At 40.7% G+C, this 24,529-nt stretch overlaps 1 protein-coding gene across 3 annotated transcripts in view; it reads right to left on the bottom strand.

Annotated features, from left to right (window-relative positions):
• pik3r3b (phosphoinositide-3-kinase, regulatory subunit 3b (gamma)) overlaps window positions 1-24,529 on the bottom strand; it is a 152,274-nt gene that overhangs the window by 87,234 nt on the left and 40,511 nt on the right. For all 3 annotated transcript variants that reach the window (XM_026345577.1, XM_026345578.1, XM_026345579.1), the window contains exons 3-5: window positions 18,520-18,594; window positions 18,035-18,112; window positions 1,291-1,422 (exon numbers count right to left, since the gene is read on the bottom strand). In XM_026345577.1, coding sequence (XP_026201362.1) covers window positions 1,291-1,422; window positions 18,035-18,112; window positions 18,520-18,594 — 285 coding nt within the window. The remainder of the gene's footprint in view (window positions 1-1,290; window positions 1,423-18,034; window positions 18,113-18,519; window positions 18,595-24,529) is intronic.

Here is a 24,529-nt window from a genome sequence, read left to right as displayed (position 1 = left end):
GGTCATGAAAAATACATAAAAGTGTGAGAGCCCCTAAAAGGCGGAGAGGAGGGCCTACAGGGCGAGGTGGGCGGCAGGTGAAAGGGTGAACAGGCAGGTCAGCTGTACAGAAGAGGAGAGATGGAGAGAGAGAGACAGACTGGCACCAGGCCACGTTACAGCATGGAGAGTTTTTATGGAGTTCTGGAGCCGTCAGGAGATTAGAAGAAACATGATGCTGATGAGAGGCTACAGTTACGTCACCTCGACATCCACACATGGCAGAAATCCTCCAGGTGTGACGAGTGTGGGCGCTGACGTGACAGAGGCATAGAAATACCATTAGCTCAGATTTAGATCCACAGTTTAACACTGTGCAGGACGGAAGAGAGGAGAAGGAAGAGCACATGACTGAGGCTGCAGCTGGAGACCTGACGATGGGCACAGTCATAAAAATACTGCTCACAGCTACAGGAAAAGTCTAAATCTTAATGTTTGAAGTTTTGCTTTCCAAAGGTTTCACTTTGGTCGTGTCTCACTGCACTTAGACACTTTTCCTTACACAGCTGAGGGTTTGTTCATTTAATGAAACATAAATATTACGTCTTTACTTTTTTAAATTCAGTGCCAGAGGTCTTTATCGATGCAGATAGTGTTGGTTTTATTTGACCAGGTTTCAGACATCATTTGACTCGGAGACAGAAACTGATATTTCCTCAAAGAGGAAGAAGATCTGTTGGTCTAGTGTATTAAAAGGTTGAGTCAACCTGTGGCTCCTGAGCTGTATGCAGGTCTTTAGCTCCTCTCTGGTGGCTCATATATATTTATGAATAAACAATTTGTCAACTAAAATGTCTAAAATAATCTTAAATGCACAAAGGTCACTGAAATAACTTGAAACTGTAATAATAAATAAGAATCTACTAAAATGAACTCACATCATTTCTGTTCAGGCCGGTTTCATTAGTTTGTTTTATAAAAACTTCTGTTTAACCACAACTCAAAAGCTGGTTGGAAATTTCTCTTTATTATGACTTTTGTCAGTTTCCAGTTTTTTCAATGCCCTTTGTGGATTTTTCTTCCTTTAAGAGAAGGGTACCAACAATTTCATCCATGTCTGTATGAGATAGTACAGTAGTCATCAAGAATCGAACCACTGAACCTGAAGAAGCAGTGCACAGTTAATATAAATAGTAAAATAGTGTATTTATCAAGTTCATGGACTAAAATTAACCAATAGGCTGTGATACCTACATATAAAGGTCTCAGTACACCTGTGTGTGTGTGTTGCAGTGCGAAATACTTGAATACCTTGAGCAGTGTAGACCAGCTCGCTGTACACTGAGGTGGGGATGATGGGGGTGGGCAGGTCCTGCAAGAACCCTCTGAGAGCATCTGTTAGAGAAACCAGATCGTACTGGTCCAGATCCACCGAGACGGCATCTGAGAGAAGAAGAAAAAGTAAAATGTTATTATTCTAATCTGTTTTTAAGTTCTGTACGTTTCTGTGGAAAAACAACAACTAATCAATATTAGTTCTTCATTTAGGTCGTTCCTCGTCATCTACTGGGTCCATGTCTCATGGTCAGTTGTTTCTGGGAAACGGGGAGTGCTGTCAATCAGCCAAAGATAAAAAGATGCTGACATGTCCAACTCAGAAGGAAAACGTACCAATCTCTCCACTGGTAGACACAACAGCAGATAATGGGCCTGCGTGTGTTTATGTGAGCACTGGAGCAGATTAGCAAAGGACAAACCACACGGTGCCACAGGACGCTGTAGCTGTCGTCTTATCATCTTATCCTCAGCCTTCCTCCTCGACTCTGCCTCCACTTGTCCTTCCTCCCCCAGCTCCTCTTCCTCCTTGACCTTTCTCTGCTGTTTGCTTTTAATCTTTTATCTTCTTACATCAACTCCTTTTGATCCTGCAGGTTTTCTTTTCTAGTCCTTCTCTGCCCTCTTACTTTCTCTTCATACCTTCCTCCTCCTTCCAACCTCTGCACCAGGCCCCTCTGGAGTCCCCTTTAACCACTCCTAGAATAAATTAAACTAATTAGCTCAGGCCAGTAAATGACACAGAGCCACCTTATCAATAGATCACCGCTTCACATCACGGCGCTGAGGTCTGTGCTATCATAGCACGATGTTGTTTGGGGAATTCAAACAACCCAACACTCAGAAAGAACTAAATCAGTTGTTGCCGTGGGACCTGAGTCTCATGAAACGATATGAATACACTTTTCTTGCACGTGTATGTGTGTGTGGAGAGATATTAGAGCGTTCCCGAAGAGCAGACTGCAATTTGTTAATTTGAGAGTGCTATTTTTATTAGGTTGGGATTTGGGCTGCTGGTGGTAATGACAGTGGTGATAGTGTTAGATTAGTTTGCACTTCTGGCACAAATGATTGTGCAATACTGGCTAATTATGACACCTTCTGCACCGTAATTTCACTGGGGAAATCACACACAGGCAAGCTTTTTTTTATTTTTTATTCCCACTTAGTTTTGCAGTGGTCTAAGTGACTCTTTAGAATCTCCCCAAACAACTGTCCAGCTGTCAAGAAGATAAATGCTCTGAGTTGATCATAATGCAGATGCACTCACGCAGCGTACTTTTAACTTTAAAGTGCACTGTCAGTAAAAAGCATCATGAGCAGGAAAGAGTGCATTACCTTAGATTTCCACACTGTATGTGCTTATGAACAGTCGTATGGTACAGCTAGTTCATGTCTGTCAGTTAACTTAATGGTACAAACAAGTGTTATGTCATTTATTTTCCAATTATTAAATTATGTACAACATGAAACTTAATCTTAACATGGAGACGTGTTAACACAGTGCGAACACATTTCCTTTTCCAGTTTTTACATGAGGCTTGCCCTTCTAGCCAATCAGTGAATGTCATTTATTTCTGTTTGGTTTGTGAATTTTGGAGCATTCTCCTTTATTTTAAATTAATAATCACTGGCTGAGGTTCTGGGTGGAGCAGGCTGGGTTGCTTTTTTAAACAAGCAACTAAAAACTAGCCACTTGCTTCAGTCCCTCTGTACAAAGGCCACTCTGTGTAACTACTTTGTGTCTGACAAATGACAAAATTTAGGTCTGCAAAACAAGATTTCTAATACAGCGAACCATGTATGTATCAGTCCAGACAATGTGCTTTCTGACCATGAGTTGGTTAAAACATTAAAGAGTGGAGGGAGAGAGGCAGCAGTGACAAAAACTGCTTGTCTAGGTCACATTTTGCTGAGATATGACTGCGTCTCTTTCCCACGCCAACAGCAAAATGGTACAATTGTTCTGAAGAAATGCACATGATTTCTTTGAAGTCACTAGATTCTTATTTAGTATCAGATGGGCAAACTATGAGCACAAATAAGACAATAATTTATAATCTGGCCTTTCCCAGAATGTTGAGCATGACTTCTTTTTAATCCACGATGGAATACTGCTAGACAACAGTTACTGTTTGTATCAGACACCATGGAAATTGCTGTCTGATATCTCAAACCACCAGATAAACCAGTGGTCTATTTAACCACTGTCTGTGTCCTAATGAGATTAATCCAAGCTTCTTTTTTCCCCTCTGGTGGCTGCATGTGAGCAAGCGAGTTGAGCCTCTGGTTTCTCAAGGTGGTCCTCAGGGCAGACCTGACAGAAATCCATTCCTACCAATGGAATCACACACCGAGGAGAAAATCCATGAGGAGCGTTGGCACCAAGTTAAACTTTAATACAAGTGGACAAATAAATCCATGCTTTTGACCAGTTGCGAGCTGTCTCAACTGTGCTGATCGATGATGAAACAAAGAACCAGAGGAGGAAGAAGTCATTTTCCTGTGTCGCACCATTAAAAACCATAATGATAAGACCTGTTCCACAAAGAAGAATTCATATGTTGAACAGACCATTTAAAACCAACAAGGCATCCACATTGATGGACTGTTGAGGACTGAGTTCTTAGTTTACACGTAACCATCCAGCAGCTACAGTAGCTCATCAACTAACCTCAGAAATGCACCAAAGCTCCACCTGTTGTGCATGAATAAACAAATAAAAGTCATCGTGGTGCTTAAGGTGACATGTTGATGAACACTGTGTGTGTGATCCTTAGTCAGCCTGATCTGTATCACCATGCCAGTGATGCCAGTAAATGTCTTCATTAAAGAGAGGAAAGGGTCTTCTGACTTATTTATTGCACTTGTGGTCCAGACAACAGTTGCTGAGATATAGTGAGCAATTTAGCAGAGATTTGCAGCAGTAGTGTGAGATGCCATGGTGCACTAATTCACATTTGAATATTGATCAAATATTAATATTAATAATACTGTGTGTAATACTGTACTGTCTGTGTAATTTAAATGAGTAGCCTGTGGTGCCAAAGCCACAAAGTGATCACTAATCTCTGCTCTGTGGATCTTTTAAGTCTGGCTCTGCTGGGTTCAGTTATGTCAGAGAACTAAGGTGAGAAAAGCAATCTTCTCTCCCTTTTTATCTCTTACTCTCTCTCTCCAAAGTCATCATGCTCTGTCTCACGTTCACCTCTTCATCTCTGCAGCCTTCCCAGAAAACACCTTTTCCCCATCTACTGTACATTTTACTCATGTTATGTCCTTCACTGTTCACTGAGAAAAGTCCTATCAAGTCATTTCCTTTTAAAATTGGATCCTGAAATTCTTATATTCTTCAAGCAACTGAACAAATATACCAGTAAGAACATTTCAACACACACACACACACACACACACACACACACACACCTTTAAGTAAAAGGCTCAGAGCCCATTTGTTTGTTCAGCCTCCCATTTAACCAACGTGACCTGAAGACGAATGCATGGGAACCTGAAATGCAGGGACATGTACACTCACAGCAAAGAGCTCATTATTGATCCCTGTATGTACATGTCTGGGTTGTTGTGACTCATCGACAGGTTCAGGGTGATTTTTCTGATCCTCCAAAAAGAACAACTTCGATTGGCCACTTCAACTTCAGTTCGTCGCCTCCATTTTTCCTCCATCATGATTTCTCTCCCCATCAACTTTTAGATCTCCTCTGCTGTTTATATGTAGACACACAGCAATACATACAACCCACCCCCCCCAACACACACACACACACACACACTCATTCATGCACACTTGATCCATCAGTCAGCTAATCAAGGCTTTGTGTGACACTGGATATGGATCAGTTGACAGATGGGCAAATGAATGAAAAGGGTCAATAGTCAAGAGCAGAGTGTAGTTATTGGATTGCTGCATCTTACACAGGATCCATTTGGCAGGAATGGTTGATTGGCTATAAGAGTGGCGTGTCCACCTCCTTCAAAATCAAACATGGCCATTAAGAGTAGCCGGGCCTGTGATTCGGCTGCGTTGGGTCTGAAGTGCTAAAAAGAGAACGCAGAGAGTTGTGGACTGTTTATTTTTGATTTTATGTTTTACTATGAGATTTGAAATAATTAGAAAGTGTTTATGTATGCATATGTGTAATGCATATTACTGGACTGGAATCAATCCACGCTGCTCCACCCAGTGCTCTGCTACAGTCCGACACCCTCTGCCCATCTCACTGTGACATTACAATAAATAGAAATACTCTGAAATGTACTAATCAAGCAGAGATAAATGAAGAAACAGTTAGAACATCTCTGCACTGCTGCCAGACTGCATATTGTACAAACTGAAAAAACTACTGAAAGCAGGAAACTCCTTCTCTCAAATAACCTGTGGTGTAAGTGAACAATTTTATGCTCAAGCAACACTGAATGTTGCAGCAACATCAGGATGGTGAGGTGTGCCACAGAAAGCTTTCCGAAACCAAACAGAAGGACAATATGCAAGGGCTGCCTGATTGTTTTCAGATTATTGCTCAGGTCACAGGCATTTGAGGAAAGAACACAGAGTGTGGTTATTATCTGTTTCTGAATGTACAAGTACAGTACTAGGAGACGTATAGAGGTCATTCCATGATGGGAAAAAGGTGCAACGACCCTCACAGAGCTCAAGGAAAGATCCTTCCCTCTTCTGCACTAAGAGTTCTGTACTTCATCTGAGGTCTTTACATCCTGAACTGACACAAGGAATGTGCACTCAGAGGCACTGAAGTTGAACTTCAGCTACAAGAAATTTGAAGGACAAAATCAATCCCCCATTCACACACAATGGCAGCAGTCTGGTTTATTCCGATAAAGCTGCACTTTAATATAATACACAAAACCCCTGTGTTCCTGTGCGTTGTGTGTTAGAGATGTGTGTGTCCTTGCAGCAGCATTCCAATAAGAAACTCATTATTCTACAAAAGCTGTGTGATCATCTGGCCTCAGCAGCATTACAGAGCTCGGATTCAGTGGAACAAGCAATTTTCAAAGAAAAAACTGCAGCGCAATCCAGAAGATTCTTCGAAAAGTGGGTGCCATAATTCAATAGTGTTAGACAGTGATAGAACTAAAGCTGACAGAGTGAGACTGACAAAGCACAATCGACTGTCTGAGAATTAGAGCGCAATAGAAACACTCATTAAAACCAATGTTGTTTGAGAAGGGAGTTACAACTGTAAGAAAGCAGCGGTGGAAACACACAGCAGTGGTAATCCAAAGCTAATAAGGTTAAGTATTGTTAGACTCACCATCGGCATGGCAGCAGCCAACATTTGTGCTCACACCTGAAATAATTACTTGTATCTTCATAATGAATTGTCACCACGTGATCTTCACTGCAGTCGAATACATGATTTACTCAAGGTGAAATGTGGGTTTTACAGAATCTAACTCAGACGATTCGACATGATGCAGCTGAAATGAAAGGAAGCATAGTTTCCACTCTCTGTTTCATTGTAAACTGTATATGTTTACTACAGTGTGGAAGAGAGTACAGGATATCAGGTGTGGTATGAGATGAACAGAGAAATCTACAGATCTGCCACCACATTACCTACCTACCTCGTGGTTTTAATGTTGTGGCTGCTCTGTGTATATGGTACACAGTCAAACTAATTCAGACTCTCAAATAGAGTCTGAACTGTCCAGTTTTGTGAGGATTTACAGTTTATAATATACAAGGAGGATTAATAATTAAAAAAAAAAAAAAAGTCTGCAAATTAATCTTTTTAATTTTTTTGTTGTTGTTGACCCAAATGAATTTAAATTCTTTTGTTGTCAGATTAACAAACTGCTGTGTTGTACGCTCACTGGAAGCTGTGAACCAAAACACGTTGAACATCTGGAACACGGCAAAACAGAGAAACATACGGTAAGATTTTCATGTGTTTCCACAGATTTGTTGGCCTGAAATTCCCCTGAGAGCTGATAGAGATGATTCTGTTAATCCCACAATGCAGCACATCTTAAAGTGGGGAGAAATAGTGGAGCTGCTGTTTCCTATTACAACAAAAAAACTGCACTGTCTTTTTATTGAATTCATTAATCCTCCTTTTCCATCTCACACACTCACAGATAGCCATCTTCTGCAGAGGCGTCTATAGTACAGTATATCCTCATAAACAAACAGATGAACCAGCAGTACAGTATGAAAACACTGGGGGGTTCATACATTCCTTACAGATACGAAGACGGGGTCAGATACCAATAAAATCTGTGTTTGTGTTCATGTTAAAGAAAGATGGAGAGAGCTAGAAGTCAGGAGGTTATATTTCTGCATGTACACCAGCACACAGATAGACATCAGGGCCAACACATTAACACCGGTAGAGAATACTGGTGGTGCAAACACTGCAGGATCCTCATTGTGTTGTGTCTCTTCTCAAATATAACCACAAATCTAAAGCAGCTGAGCATGAGGCACTTGAACTTTTAAAATCATAACACGGATAAACCTCTTGAACCACACAGACTCGACAGTAAGCCAGTCATTACCACTTCACGCTGTGCAGCCAATATTTGTTGAAATATCTATTTTTCACTGAGACCTTGGACTTAAAGTCGAATGCTGAAAATATCTACAGTTTCATGAGAACTGGTCAGACTACATCTGAACATCATGTGATATAACCACACACTCCAGAACAAATGTGCCGAGACCATTTTATCAAACACTGTTTCCAAAATCAAGAACAAACTTCATCATAACTTCATTTTTATCTTGAGATATTAAAAGAAAAGCTGTTTGGGGGAATCACTGTGTGGAGAGTGCAGCATTCAACACAAAACATACAAAGGATATTAAAGGTGTAATAATAGTTTTTAAAAAACTCTTCATAAGTGTGAAACTAGCTCCGTGGCACAGTATGATGTTCTGTAACATTCTGCAAATGAACACAGTACTTCATGGAACCAGTCAACAGGAGCTCACTTATTTTAATGGTTTGTTATCTCTTGGAAAAGTTTAAAGTGTTGTTTTTTTTAAGAGCAACAGGATACACACAATGTACCGAATGCACAGCTCACTTTTGTCTTTTGTCTCTTACTGGTTAAACCCAGTCCGGTAACATCAAGAAGCTGAACAGCCTCTGGGAACCAACTTCTACTGATGCGCCTGGAATCAGATTTTGTTCTTTCTTTGTTTAAAGTCTTTTACCAGCATGTGAGTTAAAGTAATTAATGGAAACCATGTCATGTATATCAACATATCCTCAAGTATGTTCTCACATAAAAAGAGTGAAGAAATAATGTATATTTCTGCAAAGACCAACTTAATGTCAGCATTGGTAAAAAGAAATGCATTAAGCTCAAGAGACTAATCACATAAAGGAGTTAAGATCTGCAGGATCACCGAGGTTACATTTAACATTTAAAGACACTATTAACAACCTCAAAACTGTTCATGATGAAATATTGCTGCTTTAAACTTTATTACACTTTTTATTGGAGCGGCAGACACTTCAGGTTTATGTGTGTTTATGTACATAAAGGGATGTCTGACTGCTTTTATGCATACTTGCCAAGAAACAACTGGTTTTACTGTGCACTTTATACAAAGCTCTGTATCTTAAAGTTCTTCCTACAAAGACTTGTGAGTTACTGAAACGTGCATTTTTCCACTTTTAATTGAATTAAACTGTTGTTTAATTGTTGTTTAATAATTGTTAAGCTCGGCTAAACACATCACAGACCTGTGTCTGCATAGGACGCATGGAGATGACACCGATATCTTTATCTGACTCTGGGCAAAATGGAGACTACGACAATTTCCTGCCACACAGCTTTAATGATCACATTTGTATCCTCTCAGTACAAAGACAGAGTCTTATGATAACAGCGTCCTGAACATACTAGTAGGGGCGACAGGCCGCTACCGATCCACTCATATGGGACTGACGTATGATGCTGAATCTTTCCACCATCACTGAAGAATCATTGAGTTTTTCTGTTGTTGTTCACATCGACACTTATGATTAAAAAATAATAAGTAATTATTCGTTTTATAACACTTTCATTTTTCCTTCACACCATCTCATCCTTTTTAAATTATTATAACATTTATTACATTTACTTATTTTCCTGGTGTATAATCCCTTTTTCTGCTCACATCTGTCTTGTTGTCAGCTCGTCTGTCATCTGTAAACCTCCTTGAATTGCATGAGCCTGTGTGTCAGGTGCTGTACAAATAAAGTCACTGAAAATATTGATTGATATGGTGACCTTTAAGGGTCAGGTGGGGGCTTCTTTTAAAATTGTCAGGTTGTGCTCTGAATACTAGCTTAGTGATAGAGGAACAGAGAACTGAACAAGTCAGTGATGAATTCATCAGAGGTGGGAAAGACAGAAGAGAAGAAGAGAAGAAGAGAAGAAGAGAGAAGGTGGAAAGATAGAAAATAGAAAGGTTGATTCCTCACTGACCACAGAACTAAGTGTGCGGGTTCACAGTGAGTGTGATAGTATGTTCCCTGTTGATAGTCTCAGTCTGAACCCTCTCAACTTATTCTGCTTCCATATTGAATAGAGCCAAAAATTTTCTCCACACTGATGCTGTGCAGGAGTCTGCTGGCGTGTACGAGTGTGTCTATGGAAGTGTATGTGAACATGCTCACCTCTCCGTCTACCCATCTGTCCTTGGCATTCTGCTCACACGTACACACACACAGACACACACCGATATCACAACATGAACTCAGAGAAATGCAACAGAAGAGAGGAGATACAGGAAGACGAGAATAAGACAGAGAGAGAAAGAAAGGGGCGGTGCAGAAACTCTCACACAGGGAGTCGGAACAAAGACAAGAGAGAAACTGAAGCAGACTCTCACTGCAGAGGGAAGGAAGTTCATCCAAAGGCCAAAATGTAATAACTGTTGGTATTAAAGGATAAATTAGCTCCTCCGAAAGAAGCACAGTTCTTACACAGCTCTGGATTCGTGCTCGTCAGTCAATTTACCGCATTTAAACAGCTTCCATTTTATTTTCCATGTGAATTGTTGCGTCAGATTTGTAGAGTTATTGTAGAGTGTGAGTGTGGACAAACTGTAAAACCACCTGTCGTAGGGTCAACAGTAAAGATTTATGAAAACCACCACAAATCTTACAATTCAAAGTTTAAATGAAATAATATTGAAGCACTAAAATGTTGATTTAAATATGTTGATATGATATATATATATATATATATATATATATATATATATATATATATATATATATATATATATATATATATATATATATCATATGTCAAATTCCCCATTCAATTCACATAATGCATCAATCTACAGAAAAAACGCCGTCCTCCTTTGTTCAATGACGGTGACTTATTTTGCAGCTGTTTCAAACTTGATATCAGTCCTGCTATCCTGGCTGTGGAGTCTGAATTTACATACTACATACTAGATGAAAGGTCAACGTGTAAGTGCAGAGACAGAAAGCGAGCGAGAGAGAGAGAGAGAGAGAAAGAGAAAGATAAGACATCAAAAGCTGAACTCTGTGTGCGCGAGGGTCTCTCAACAGACGGTGAAGCCACAGGTATCGCTTCAGTTCTTCATGTTACAGAGCAACATATGGCGGAGATAAGCATCGGTGACAGGAAGGGAGCATACAGTACAGAGACAAAGAGAAAGACGGGTACTGCACTGGTCGTGTGTTGTCAGACGGCTGGGCTGTGTGCGAGATGACATCATTGAATAGGATGCTGGGAGCTCGTTCAGTGTGCAGCGAGGAGGAGGACAGGGAGAAGCTGGAGAGATTTATCTGTGGGTGGGATGTACTTTTCTGCATTTAGGTGACTTTGACTACTGCAACTGGCTTTTTTTTTAAAATCCAATGTTTGTACTCATGGTGGATGTGATGCCTCTGTTGAACTGAACTGATTTTGATGTGACAGGTCTGATTTGTGTAAATCTGCCACTGGTTCAGTCAGATGGCTGCCATACTTAACTTTAGCTGACACAATGTCTAACTTCTGAATTTTCTGTTCTATTGATCCACTGTTCCTGCTGCACAGCATTTCTGATGTTTATAAAATGAGGAACATTTTTACTGTGAATCATCCTTAATGAGCCAAAGGCAGAAAAAAACATCGATGTGTCACTTTTTTACAAGCACAGACTCAGGTTGATCACTTCCTAACATGCTCTCATAGTTCTAATAATCATGATCACCACCGCATAATTTTAATAAAACGAAACCTTTAAATTTACTGAGAAAGATCAAAATATCACAGAATTAGTGTAGCAACAACTTTAAGGTCTCCACTGGAATAACTGATCTCTAGTAGCTACTACTAACAAGCTCTAGAGCATTTGTGCTACAATACAAAGTCCAAACAAACACTGGGAAAAGAAGATGTGAGCTCGGTGATGGATGCATCTCCTGTCTCTTATAAACACAGTTGTTTCTCTCACTTGCGTCTCAGTCTGCGTCACTAAAGAAAAATGACTTTGGAGTTTGTCTTTGCTCATATCTACAGTGTCCAAACTATAACTGGAACGCTCAGTCACCACCACCGTCTGCAGAGTGTGTTTTTATTCCCTCTCTGTACATACGAACATGTTTCAACAACATCTGTACATTTATTAAAATTCTGCTCAGATCAATCAGTGTGGAAATGTCGATTCTTGGTGGATGCACATTTATTTCTAATGGCACCGACATGTTTACTTATTTAATAGGCTGATTATTTGCATCTGGTGTTCTGATCATTATTCAGTTGTCCAAGTTAGAATTATGTTTTATAGCTTAATGGTTTGTACAAATGATTTGTTGAACCACAAATGCTCATTATGTAAGTATATCACATATATTTCTAAACAAGACTCAAAAAATTAATGATTACAAAATTTGGTTCTGCTTTTCTGTAACTCAGTATAAAAACTGTGCTGCTGTTGTGACACCGTTTCAATTTAGAGCAACCATCAGGAGAAAACCTTCAATATGGGTCAAGAGAGGAGCGAGGAATGATTAAGAAGTGATCACTTCAGATGCACCTAATGACTATAAACCTAAAGTACAGGTTGATGGTAGCCTAAAGGTTCATGAGCATGACACCTAACAGTAATGTCCCTGGTTCAAGTCCAGCCACACCCTCTTTCTCTCCATGTTTGCTGTCCATCTTTCTGGGTCCAGGCTGACAGATTTTCAAGTTTCAACTTCGGAAGGTTGCAGACTTTTTATTCTATTTTTTCACCTGGTGTTGTTTAAAGATGAGAATTTGAAAAGATGTGAATCTCACATTTAGTTTTTTAGTAAAAAGCCCACAGGGCTGAATAATGGTGAGTAGAACACCTTCGCTTAGGGTGGGATTGTGGATTGTGGTTGTTAATAAAAAGACAAACCCTGTTGCAGGTCTATGAGGAGCAAACTTCCAGTATTTGTATTCAATGTTGGCACGGGATGTATATTTTGTGGTGCAATATCATCCAATATGAATAACTCCTTGGGATAAGGCTGCATATTCACATCTACAGTACAGCTCCACAGACATACACACACCAAAAAAACATATATTTCTATCTTTGTTGCAGGTCTGTGCAAAATGTGGAGAGCCAGAAAAATACAGTAATTCAACGCTGCTGAGAGGAGAAGTGTGGTTTCCTTTATATGGATGACTTGGAACTTTCTGAATCTGGTCACAAAGAAGCACTCATCACTTGATCAACACGAGACACACCTCTGCAGCCAGGGGCTTTTATCTGCTTCCACATCACGTCCGCTGTGCTCGAGGGTGTGTTGTAGTGTATGTGGTTGCACTTCCTCGCTCCCCAGCTGACTGTAAAAACTCCGGCTTCTAATAGGTTATTGACGGGCGCCAGAGAGAGATGATGACATCACCTCTGACCAATGGCACGGTAGATACTGAGAGGCGAGAGGAAGAATGGACGGGCAGGATGTAGGGACGGAGACAGAAGAAAGGGATGGAGAGATGGAGGAGAGCAGCACTTTTAATTTGTGTTTTGCTGAACTCAGCGGCTCCTGTCACCGAGCTAGGGAGGCGAAGAAAAGGGACGGTGATGAATGAGTGAATGAAAAGAGGGAAAGAAAGAGATAGAAGATGAGAAGGGAAGATAGAATGAGAGATTGAAGACTACATAAAGGAGGTGCAATAAAATAAAAGATTATTTTATGGTTCCAGGGCTGCAGATTGGTTGATGGGTTGTTAGCAGCAAGCAGTGAACAGATTGGATAGGAAGAAAGAATCTATCTGAACCAAGAGCTGGAGGACGGGATTCTCATTATGTCTGTTCGTGTTTGAGGAATTATTACACACAAATGCTTATTGATTGTTTATGTGTGGGGGCGAGTGGGCTGAGCTGCAGCGGTTACATGTACAGCGTGTTCCCATGTGTCATGTATGTCAGTGTGTACAGTTTGTATTGAAGACACAGTATATTCTGCTCAATCCGAGCCAACATGAGTCATCATTTCCAAAACAGAGACTGCCCACTCTGTGCTCACAAGTTGGCACAGGGTGTGTGTTTGAGCGTGTGTAGTACTTGTGTGTATTTGAGTACCTCCACGTAATCATCATACACGTTCGAACTGAGTCGAGGCGTTAGACACGGACTCAGCAGTGACAGAAATGCCCATATGTCCATGTTTGTGCCTCTATACTCGTGAGGACTCGTCAGTGTGAGGTATTCTCTAAATCTCTAACGCTAAACCTAAACTTCACTTTAGGTTAATCCAAAAACAAGCTTCCACCCGTCATTAGAAGAAGTGAAAGACGAGACATTATTAAACATTAATAGTACAGCAGTCGTCAGTCAATCAGATCAGATTTAAAATGCCCTCACTGTCCAAACGGCTTCACTTTCCACATGTGCTCCGAGTTTCCCAAATGTCCTGACTTTCCAAGAAATGTCCTTAATATAAAAATAAATAAATACATTTAACTCAAAAACAAAATGCTTTTTAATAACCGTGCTCATTTTCTAAGATGTGGTCTTATTTAAGTGGACCTTCTCTTTTTCACATTACACTTACTTCAAAACATCCTCGCTGTTCAAACTCATCCGTCTCAAGGTGTAAAACTCAATCTGGTCCTCACTAAGATAGACGTACAATCACACATGCAGGCTCAGAGTTACTGGGCCGACACACTGAGTGCTGTGTGGGCACAGCAGAACCAACCAGCTAAAAACGGCTAGCTATCACCATGGCAACGTCCAGGCTGTGTACCAATCAGAGGTCAACTTGATGAGGTAATGTTCTAGAAAGCGTTTGGAGCCTGTGCGCCTCACACACACAGACACACACAGTTTAAGAGGAAAATACTAAGTACACATGCAGAAAGCAAACCAAACACATGCACGGCTCAATTAGGCACGATCGAGGTGGAATAGCTTCATCATTTCTGTACAATACAACAACTCCCTGTTACATAACATTATTCCATAACTCCTGCTACACAAAGCACGACAGAGAGATGCACGGCACTGCAGCAGCTCTTTCTGCAGAGTGGGTGGTGTTGCGTCATTTAATAATGATCCATGAAAAATATCAACAATTCTGCAGCACGTTGTCGGACAGAAACAATCTCACCTTATTCTACACGCTTCAAAATATTCATTTTGTTATGTTATGAGACATGGACAAGTTCAACAGGAACCATTTGAAACTCCAGCTGGAGTCTGCAGAGTGACCTCCAGCTACGCTCATGAGGGTGGTGGTAGTAAAATGATAATAATCAACTCATCAATCAATTATGAACCATTTCATCATTTAATATTTTAATATTTATTGTTTTACGTCGTATTTGTGGATCAGTCTTAAGACTAATAAATCTGATTCTAATTCTACAGAACACGGTTTATCTGTTAGTACAAAACTATTCTGTCAAAGGTTTTATTTATTAAAGATGATACAACAACTGTGACACTGGACGTTAATCAAACAACGAACCTTCACAAAGGGTTCGATTTTTGAGTTTTATTACTTCTATCCAACATATCCAACAGATGCTCAGATGCTGCTGAATGAGACTGATGGATATGTTATCAGTGTTATCAATGTTTCTAGAAGCAGATGTATAGAAGGTTCACCTGTACAGACTTCAGTTTTTCTGCACACTTCACTCTAATGAAGTGAGATGAAATCACAATGGGAACCTACAGTATACAGTGCTGGAACAACGATACAAGTTCATGCAACAAGAAGAAGTAGAATCTGAGTTTGTCTCTCTTCAGACCATCTCCCTCTCGCTGCCTTCCAACATTCAAACCAAGCTGTGTGTTCGTGTAACCTCGCAGCTACACGTCAGTACAAATCTCTACCTACCTCTTTTGATATACATTCCATAGGACCCGTCCATGCCTATTGGACCTCTTACTATACATAAAGCTGACGTGACTGTGGGATGTCTCTCACGCAGCTCCTGTTCTGTCCCAGTTTATATACGGACGTGCGTGTGAAGCCTGGATGTCAAATTCCTCTGAGCGCCTACATGTCAGCTCCTTTCAGTCATTTCCTTTGACTATGTGCATATCTTTGGTCCCATGTTGACTTCCCACACCAGTGCTCAACAAGAACAGGTGTGTGTGTGTGTGTGTTGCCATCATTGTGAGGACCAGCAATTGAAGGAATTTTTAACCATTGGACTAAGGATATTTTTACAAAGTGAGAACATTTTAACCAATGAGAAGGGCGTTTAAAGAGCAATTTAAGATGAGGTTTTAGGTTTGGAGCTAGGTTTTGGTTAGTGTTAGGGTGAGGCAGTACACAGGATTAATTAAAAATCCATACAGACTAGATTAGCATGGCCTACGTGACAGTAGGGGGCTAGGGAATGAATTATGTCAATGAGTGTCCTCACTCATCAAACCTACTGTAGCTGGTGACTTTTCCTGAAAAACAATTGCTCAAGCACAGAAGACCTCAATCAAAGCCATTCAGATATTATCTTTGAGTCTTACAATCCTAAATGTTTGAATCAAAAGTGAAGATACAACATTTAAAGTGAGTCACTGAACTAAATGAATCAAATTTAAAGCTGTAAAGGTTCAATGTGAAAGGTCGGCAGTCTGTGAAAGTCGATTACAGAGCTTGGTTCTCACACTCCAAATGAAGCTACTGCACAATATGATCAGGTCCTACTGGGCTTATTTCTCTCACGGAAAACAAAGGCTGGATCTGAAAGTCGGGGTTTCTCATTGGATGCTGTGAGGAGGTCACAGACAGACAGGGCCCGCGCTCTGTGCAATTTACTGATCTGTTACACACTTTAACGGACTCATAGTTTGAGATCTCTGACATAATTAAATCGTTTTTAGAAATCCCAGAAACATGTTTCAGACAAGTTAGACCTCTGTTAACAACAGGATATCCTTAAAATGACTGTTGCCCTAAAGCTGGAAACTCAGGAGCAGAGACTCAAAGCTGAGTTTGCTTAGGCTGGTGTGAAATCCATCAATCCCACTCAAACCAAATAACCAGGTCGAGATGTCAAAACGCTGGGACGCGGTCCCTTTAAACTGCAGAATGACCTGTTGGTGGTGTGAAGTGGACCAACTGGGTCAAATGAACTACTGTAAATACATTCAAACATTTTTCTCTTGATCCAGAACAAACACCTTTAAAAATGTTTTAAGATTTTAAAAAGTCAAACATTCAAGACAAACTGGTCATAAAAAAAAAAAAAAACTACAGACTTGATTTAGACACATCGGTCCAGATTTCATCTACCCGTCACCACATCTTGAAGGTAGGGACTCCTAGAATAAACTTTTTCCAGTCTGTATCATCACGGTGTCCATTATTGAATTCTTCTCTATCCCCCCCCCCATCTCACCTCCCTCCTCCTCTGTCCTCTCAGACTCTGGAGTCTGGAGATTTTGTAAATCCCCCTCCTTCCTCCCAAAATAAAGTACAGAGTCAGAGCACTCCCTGGTGGTGCCAGACCAGAACTTCAGCAGCGAAAACTTGGCCAACTTTTTTTGTCTGACTGACTTTGGCTCCACTCAGCTTCAGCAGAGTGAAACAGCCTCGTTCAGACCGAGCAGTCGTTTGTATTGGTTTAAACTGAATAAAGGTGGAAGGGAGGTGGAGCTTTTACAGCTGTAGGTGTTTCTAATGAGTCACTTGTTGCTTCCATGTTACTGTTGTGTGCAGATAATCAAAGAGTCCTACAAGCTGCTGTCCCTCGTACGAGGAAAGGAGTAAAGACACAGAGAATTTAAAATACACCACTTCGAGTCTCAGTCCTCTTTCAGACATGTGGAAGACATTCAAACAGAAACCAATGTCACCAATGACTCCTGTAATATCTTAAAAGCAAAGCAGCTCGTCTCTACTTCTCATGGACCTATGGATTCATTTTCTCATCAATTTAAATATTTATCTACTAAACTCTGCTGCCTAAACACTTTGTAAAATAGATTTCATTATTATTTAAATTTTATTTTTACTATAAAAGTGATTCAGGCGCCTGTTCTTTCTCTCATTTGCTCTTTGTGTATTGTGAACACTGTTGTGACTTAGTGTAACAGAACCCCTTTAGTTATGAAATCTAGGATTGTTTCAAAGAAAAGATGCTTGTTGCTTAGTTTACCTGACCAACAGTCAAAACCCAAAGATATTTAATTTACAATCAAAGTAAGCTGGACGGCACAGATCCTCACATGTAATTACATTCAGCTCATTCAATTGATTGGCTCATGTCACTGAGTGTGTACCTGAGTCCAGAGCCTGACGCAGCTCTGCAGGTCCACCGGAGGCTGGAGCAGCTCGATACAGAGGCTCACTGTTCAAACCTGCAGAAGAAGAAACACACAGAAGGAGAAGAAGTCAGCCACTGGACGTGTCGGCCTGGAAACATGTTGTTGCTTTAGGCTAAGACGGCTTCACGTGTACATTATGCTTTGCAAATCACGTCATGTCTACAGTTGCAGGTTACTGATGTTAAGTTACATTTTCTATGCAGCCAGGCTGAATAAATAAAAGGCATCATCCGACTCCTTCAGAAGACAGAAATAAAACATTTATCTATTACTTCATATGTGGGAGGAGGTGGATTTTTAATACTCCGAATGTGAAATGAGAAGCTGAATCAGTCTGTCCCCTGCTTCCAGTCCTCATGCTAAGTTAGGTTAACCACATCCTGACTTTGTGAATGTGTGCGAGGACTCTGATGAATAGATTCACTCCACATCTTTCTCACCGGGCTTCTCGATGGTCTCGACGAGTCTCCAAACGACCACTGGAGCTGTTTCAGACAGAAGCTCCACCTCCACACCTGCTAGAGAGAGAGAGGGATCATTATTAATTAATACAAAAACAACCGCCGTAGATCCATTTATGATTCTCTTTCTCACAACACCCCCAACTATTTACTTATTCATGTGGCACATTATACACATACATCATTTAAAGCGCCTGCTCTCTTTTATTTGTAACAATACATTTAAGAAAGAAATCACTCTTTTAAGTAGCGTTTTACACGAGTTCCTGCACAAAACAATGCTACTATACGTTTTAAAAGATCAAACTGAGAAGTCATTATGTGAAATGTGAATTTTGCACAGCAGGGTAAAGACCCATTGTGAATGTCGGTGTCGAGTTCATGCACAGGTCACGACTTCACATGCCACCAGCACTAAAGATGCATATACACAGTATGGATGTTGCATATGACAACAATAAGACATGGGTGGCCTCTTACACAGTGTAAATTCTTTTTTTAGGTTTACGAAACTAGAAGCAAAGCAAATTTGTTGATCAAGCATAAAAAATATCTTCTGATCTCATTGATGTCATACAGATTTGCTTTACAATGTGACTTTATCACATTTAGTTCAGGTAATGAAAACCAGTATTAATTAAACATAAAGCACTTGTTTTAGGGAAGCTGCTGAAAACAAGAGAAATAACTGTGCACCAATAGAATTATTAATATCTGGGGGGGTAATGGGGAAAAATCTGAATTTAAAAATAACCACATATCTGCAAAGCATTCAGTTCTGTGCATGTGCTGCGTGACAGTGGCTAACTAGCTAGACTGGAAGTGAAAAGGTTAAGCAACATGTGGGATTTGATTATGGCCCACAGTCTGCACAAGCAGCTGTCGTAACATCCACTATTGGGAATCAATTACAGAAGAGGAGCGAGAGAATTTCCCGGTTATGGATTAACTGCTCATGCTGCATGTTTTGTGATGGTAGAGGACAAAGAAAGCTGAAGTTCAGGTGAGTAAGATATAAGCAAACCAGGTCCCTTTGCCTCAATGACACCACTTCACCTGATGTTGAAGTGAGGTTAATGGCATCAATGTGAACACGTCATTTAAAAAATGACTGAGAGCAACTAAAAGAAATCAACAGACTACATTTGGATAAAAAGCTGAAGTTATCACTTCTTTCACGAGCCTTCGTGATGACACAATCAGCATCTTCTCCTTCCATCTATCCATCCTAGCTCATGTTTGCCCCATTTCCCCTCACTGATTTGATCTGGAACTCGTTCTTTTTCTGTTTCACCCATTAAAATCAATCATTCTTTTTTCATTCTTCCACTCACTTTACTCTGTCACCCTCGCTTTCTCGGCTCGTTCCCTCGCTCTTTGTTGTTGTGCTGTTGAGAGTTGTGTCACATCACATAGACAGCAGAGTGACGGTCACACCAGCTGAATGACACTTGTCCTTACATATCCCTACTTGCTGGAGAGGATGCCGTACAGCTCAGGACCTGACCTGTTCTATGATCAGCTGTGTTATGTCCTCGTTAGTTCAATTACATGTAAGAGTAGAGTTGATTTTGACAGTTGCTCTTGCAGTTGGAACCTGCTGTTGTTAACTGTCAACGACCCCTTTACCAACAAGACGGTTCCAAGGCGGGTTTGGAGCCAGTGCTCAATTTTGACAGCCAAAGAACGAGGTCTCCGCCAGGAGAGATGGTTCCAGACTGGCACCAAGTCTTTGCTTGTCTAGAACCGTTTGCATCATGGGCTGGGGGCTGGACCATCATGATGAACAGATCAGCTAAAGCTTTGTTGTGAAGATAAACATCAGTTTATCATTTATTACATTTGTTTAACTGCAGTGTGACTAACACAGTTCAATTCTATTCTATTTTACTTGTATAGCACCGAAGCAAGCTTTAGGCAGCGGTGGAGAGGAAAAACTCCCTTTAAAGGAAGAACCAGAGTGATGGTGGGCGGCCATCTGCCTCGACCACAGAGTACAGAGTACTGAACACAGAGTTGTGCGTACAGTACATAGTGTTTAGCATTATTGGTGCTGTGAAGACATGTAGTGACGTAATGATGGGGCTCTAAGGTGAATCCATGAAAAGGCAAACTGGACTGAAAAACAACAGGTGAGCTGTTTTTGAAACGAGACACAGTTTACGTTTCATGGCCCACGCATCCACCTTTAAAGAATGACACCAAAACTCCTGTCATAATTACAACTGCCATCAATGATATGCACATCCGTGTCTACAGGGAGGTGCAGTTTTCCCAACAGAAGCATAATTATAGGTGTGATGACAACTGATAATGGACATAATGGGGTGATAATGTTCAAACCAGCTGGGAAACAACACACATATCTGTTGTGTTTACCTGCATCTGCTGCTGATTGTGTTTATCTGAGCCACAGTCGTGTGTGTGTGTGTGTGTGTGTGTGTGTGTAAGAGAGAGAGTAATGAGAAGCGGCAGAGGAATTTCCGGAGATATAGGTCGTTAAATGTACAGTGCTTCCATTAACGTCATTGTCACAATGCATCACAAAAGCAATATCTCACCCAGGGGAGAGGAGAGAAAGAGGGGACGGAAGAAAAGGAGGACAAAGCTATGTGAAGAACAGGACACAGAAGAAAAGATGAGAAGCGAAGGGGACAAAAGAAGACGAGAAAGAAAAAAGAGGGGAGGAAAAAAAGAAAAGACAGTACGGGACAAAAAAGAATAAAAGACAAAGTGATGAGAGCGAAAAGAAGAGAACAGAAAGAAAAGAGGACAATTAGGGGAATATAAGACAAAAGACGAGAAGAAAAGAAATAAGAGAAAAACAAAAGAGAAGTGGACAAAGACAAAGACGAGATGGAAGCGAAAAACCAAAGACGATGAAAACAAATAGAACAAGAAGACATGAAATTAGAAAAAGGTCAAAGAGGAGAATAGTTACAAATTATATACTTTTAGTCTTTACAACAGAAAAAGAGAAAGAAAAACCAGAGACTTCCTGCACAACACTGGAAATAAAAGAAACACACACACACACACACACACACACACACTTAACCTATCAAAGGAACAGAACTCCTCCAATCCCACACTGGGAGAGCTAAACTCTCCAGATCCCTTCACAGCAAGTACGTTCCACTCTGAGGACAGACGAGGGAAAGAAGAGGACAAAAGCACACAGGAAGACAAAGAACAAGAAGAAGACAAAAGAAGATGATGGGATGATGAAGAGGAAAAGTAGAGGATGAAAAGAGGGTGGGACAAAAAGCAATAGGACAGAGGATGGAGCAAAGACAGAAGACGGCAACATGGACAAAGGAGAAAGAGGAGGAGAGGAGAGGAGAGGAGGAGTTCAGCCAGTGAGCAGCTCCTATAGGAAACATATGGAGCTTCACACAAAGGCTCCAACACACATCATGTAATAGATTCAGTGTGGATGTCAGCGACAGACACACACACTCATAAACAAACAGTAGAGACTGTGACAAAGACAGAGAAGGAAATGCACAGTGTGTGTCAGTTTACAGCCCCCACACCCCCACTCCTCGGTCACTGAGGTGTTTTGTCATTAAAACATGCTTCATTGCACTGTAGTGCATAATGGTACACATGCACATAACCACACACTCCTCTGCTGTAGTCGCTGTCAATTCCTTCCTGCTGCATGAGCACAAAGAACCACACTCACACAGCCACATCTGTGGGCTCCCTACAGACAGCTGTGGTCTCCAATCAGCAATTTCTGAAAATGATATATTGATCAGTGGAGTTGGCATTATGGAGTAGACCTTGACCTGCGTTTTTCTACAATTTAAAGTCATAATGCATGCACACACGTGCACACACACACACACACGTGCACACACACACACACCTGAACATCAAGGTAAGAGTGCAGATATAGATCGAGGTGCCTATATTACAGCTGAGCTGTAAAGTGCCCAGGGGGCTGCAGATGAGTCATGCATTGGGATATTGACTCTCGATGTATAATTCATCACATTTAGGTGAAGTACACAAAAACTGAGCAGATAAAATGCAGTGATTCAGTTTGCAGGTAATTTTGATTAAGTTTAGTCCTAATCCTGAGTCCCTGTCCAGACAGAGAGCCCCAGAAGCAGTTCACTCCTGCAGTAGCGAGCTGTGACACTAGGGGGCAACTGACTCCAGACCTGACCGGACAGTACTGTGGCCTTTCATCCTAAAGCTGCTGCAGAGCTGCACGCAGCAGTGTGAGGATCAGTCGTGCTTCCTACAAATTGTTCCTAAATAAAAACTTAATTGCCTGAATGTGAAACCACACTGAAAAGGTTCCTATATTCCTCTCAAACTGCAGATCTAAAAGTAAAGATCAACCATCTTTTCAATTTAAATTTAACTACATTGTGTCTAAACTTGGTTTATATTGCTGCAGCATATAGATTCTAAAACCTTTAAACTGTGACAAGTAAAAACTGCTGTGGTTTGGTTGTTACTGTGGTTAGTTTAAACTTCTTTTTGTACCATGAAGTCGTTCTGCACTGAAATATTATGCTGTATTCCACGGGTTTTTAAACTAAAAGAGATGATTAGGGGTGAAAAAGAGGAGATACATGAGGAAAAGATGCTGAGTTCGGTAAAAAGGACATGCTGGCGTTCTCAAAACAATAGTTGGTTATTGTAGTTTGCAGCCACATTGGCAGTCACACAGCTCATGGAGGTAATTAATGTAGGCTGCTGTGAAACCCAATAGTGACCAGTGTTGCAGTCCTTACTGCACCAAAGTTGTTATTCCACAAAAAGTGGAAACAGAGTTTTACAGATCAGCAATGGACGTATCAAGCATTAGAGTATCAAGCGTCTAGCATTTTTACCCCACGTCTTCTTGCTTCACCTTGTCCCTAGAATCCTGTGTAGCTGCAAAGATCAAAGATGAACCACAGGATGCCAGTGAGATGCTCGTCTCCCGTCTGCTTCATCACTCGGCTCATATTGTGATTTCCTGACAGAATTCTCTCTGGATTTATTGTCTCTGTTTTCCTCCCCTTTCTGTTGCAACCGGACATTTCTCCTGTTCTGCTGTAACTTTAAAATGAACTGTAGGTCTGGACGTGTGACAGACAGGTTGGAAGGGAAAAAACAGAAAGAGAGAGATGAGGTGCAGAGCTGAGGTGACCTGCAGCCTGCTGGAGCGTGACAGCCGTTATCTTGTTACCAATGTGAAGGTTTGAAATCACACTGCTCCCTCTCACTGCTTATATAATTATTTTCCTCTTCTGATTACCAGTCACTCTGGTTTCACTCGCTCTTCTTCCTCTTTGTTCCCTTTGTTTAGCTCTTTGTCATTTCTACTGTTTTCTTCTACTTCATGCTGCATCATCTGAGCCTTAAGAGTGAAACACAAACAACAATAAATTATTATTATTATTTATGCTGTATGAGAGCATTACAGTGTTCCATGCTCCTATTTCGGTGCCTGATTGAGACCACCATAAATGTGCCCAAGTGCACTGAGAAATGCATAACAGGAAGTGATTTGGATGCTCAGCAGGTCAAGATGCACTCAAACATTAGCTAGAGTCACTGCCATCATGCAGAAAAGGCTAGTCAGAATATTCATGTCTGTTTGATAACATCACAGGTTATAAATCCAGCTCACCTAGTCTGTTCTGATGTTTCTGGTCTACTGAAGCCTGCAGGTTGTCCAGTGTTTGTTTTTGTGTTTCATACGTCAGTTTTTGTCTGGGCAGTCATTAGATGGTGAAGATGCTATTCAAGTGTTTTTACGTGGTTTCATTTTCATCAAACTAATTTTAATGATGAATTAATTATTGATTGTTAACTTTGTTGATTGTCAATTGGAAGTTGTTGTAAATTTGAATCCCTATTCCTATGAAAACTGTGCACCTTTAAAAAACACTAACATTGCTTTTCCATCTTCATGGTGCAAACAGTCAGATTTTTCCTCCTCTGTGTTGAATCAAACAGCAGGAACAGGAAAAACCTTCCA

The sequence above is a fragment of the Anabas testudineus genome, chromosome 4 (assembly GCF_900324465.2).
Source record: "Anabas testudineus chromosome 4, fAnaTes1.2, whole genome shotgun sequence".
Taxonomy (NCBI): Eukaryota; Metazoa; Chordata; class Actinopteri; order Anabantiformes; family Anabantidae; genus Anabas; species Anabas testudineus.
The sequence above is the reverse complement of the archived record's forward strand: the minus strand, read 5'-3'. Positions and strand labels throughout refer to the sequence as shown.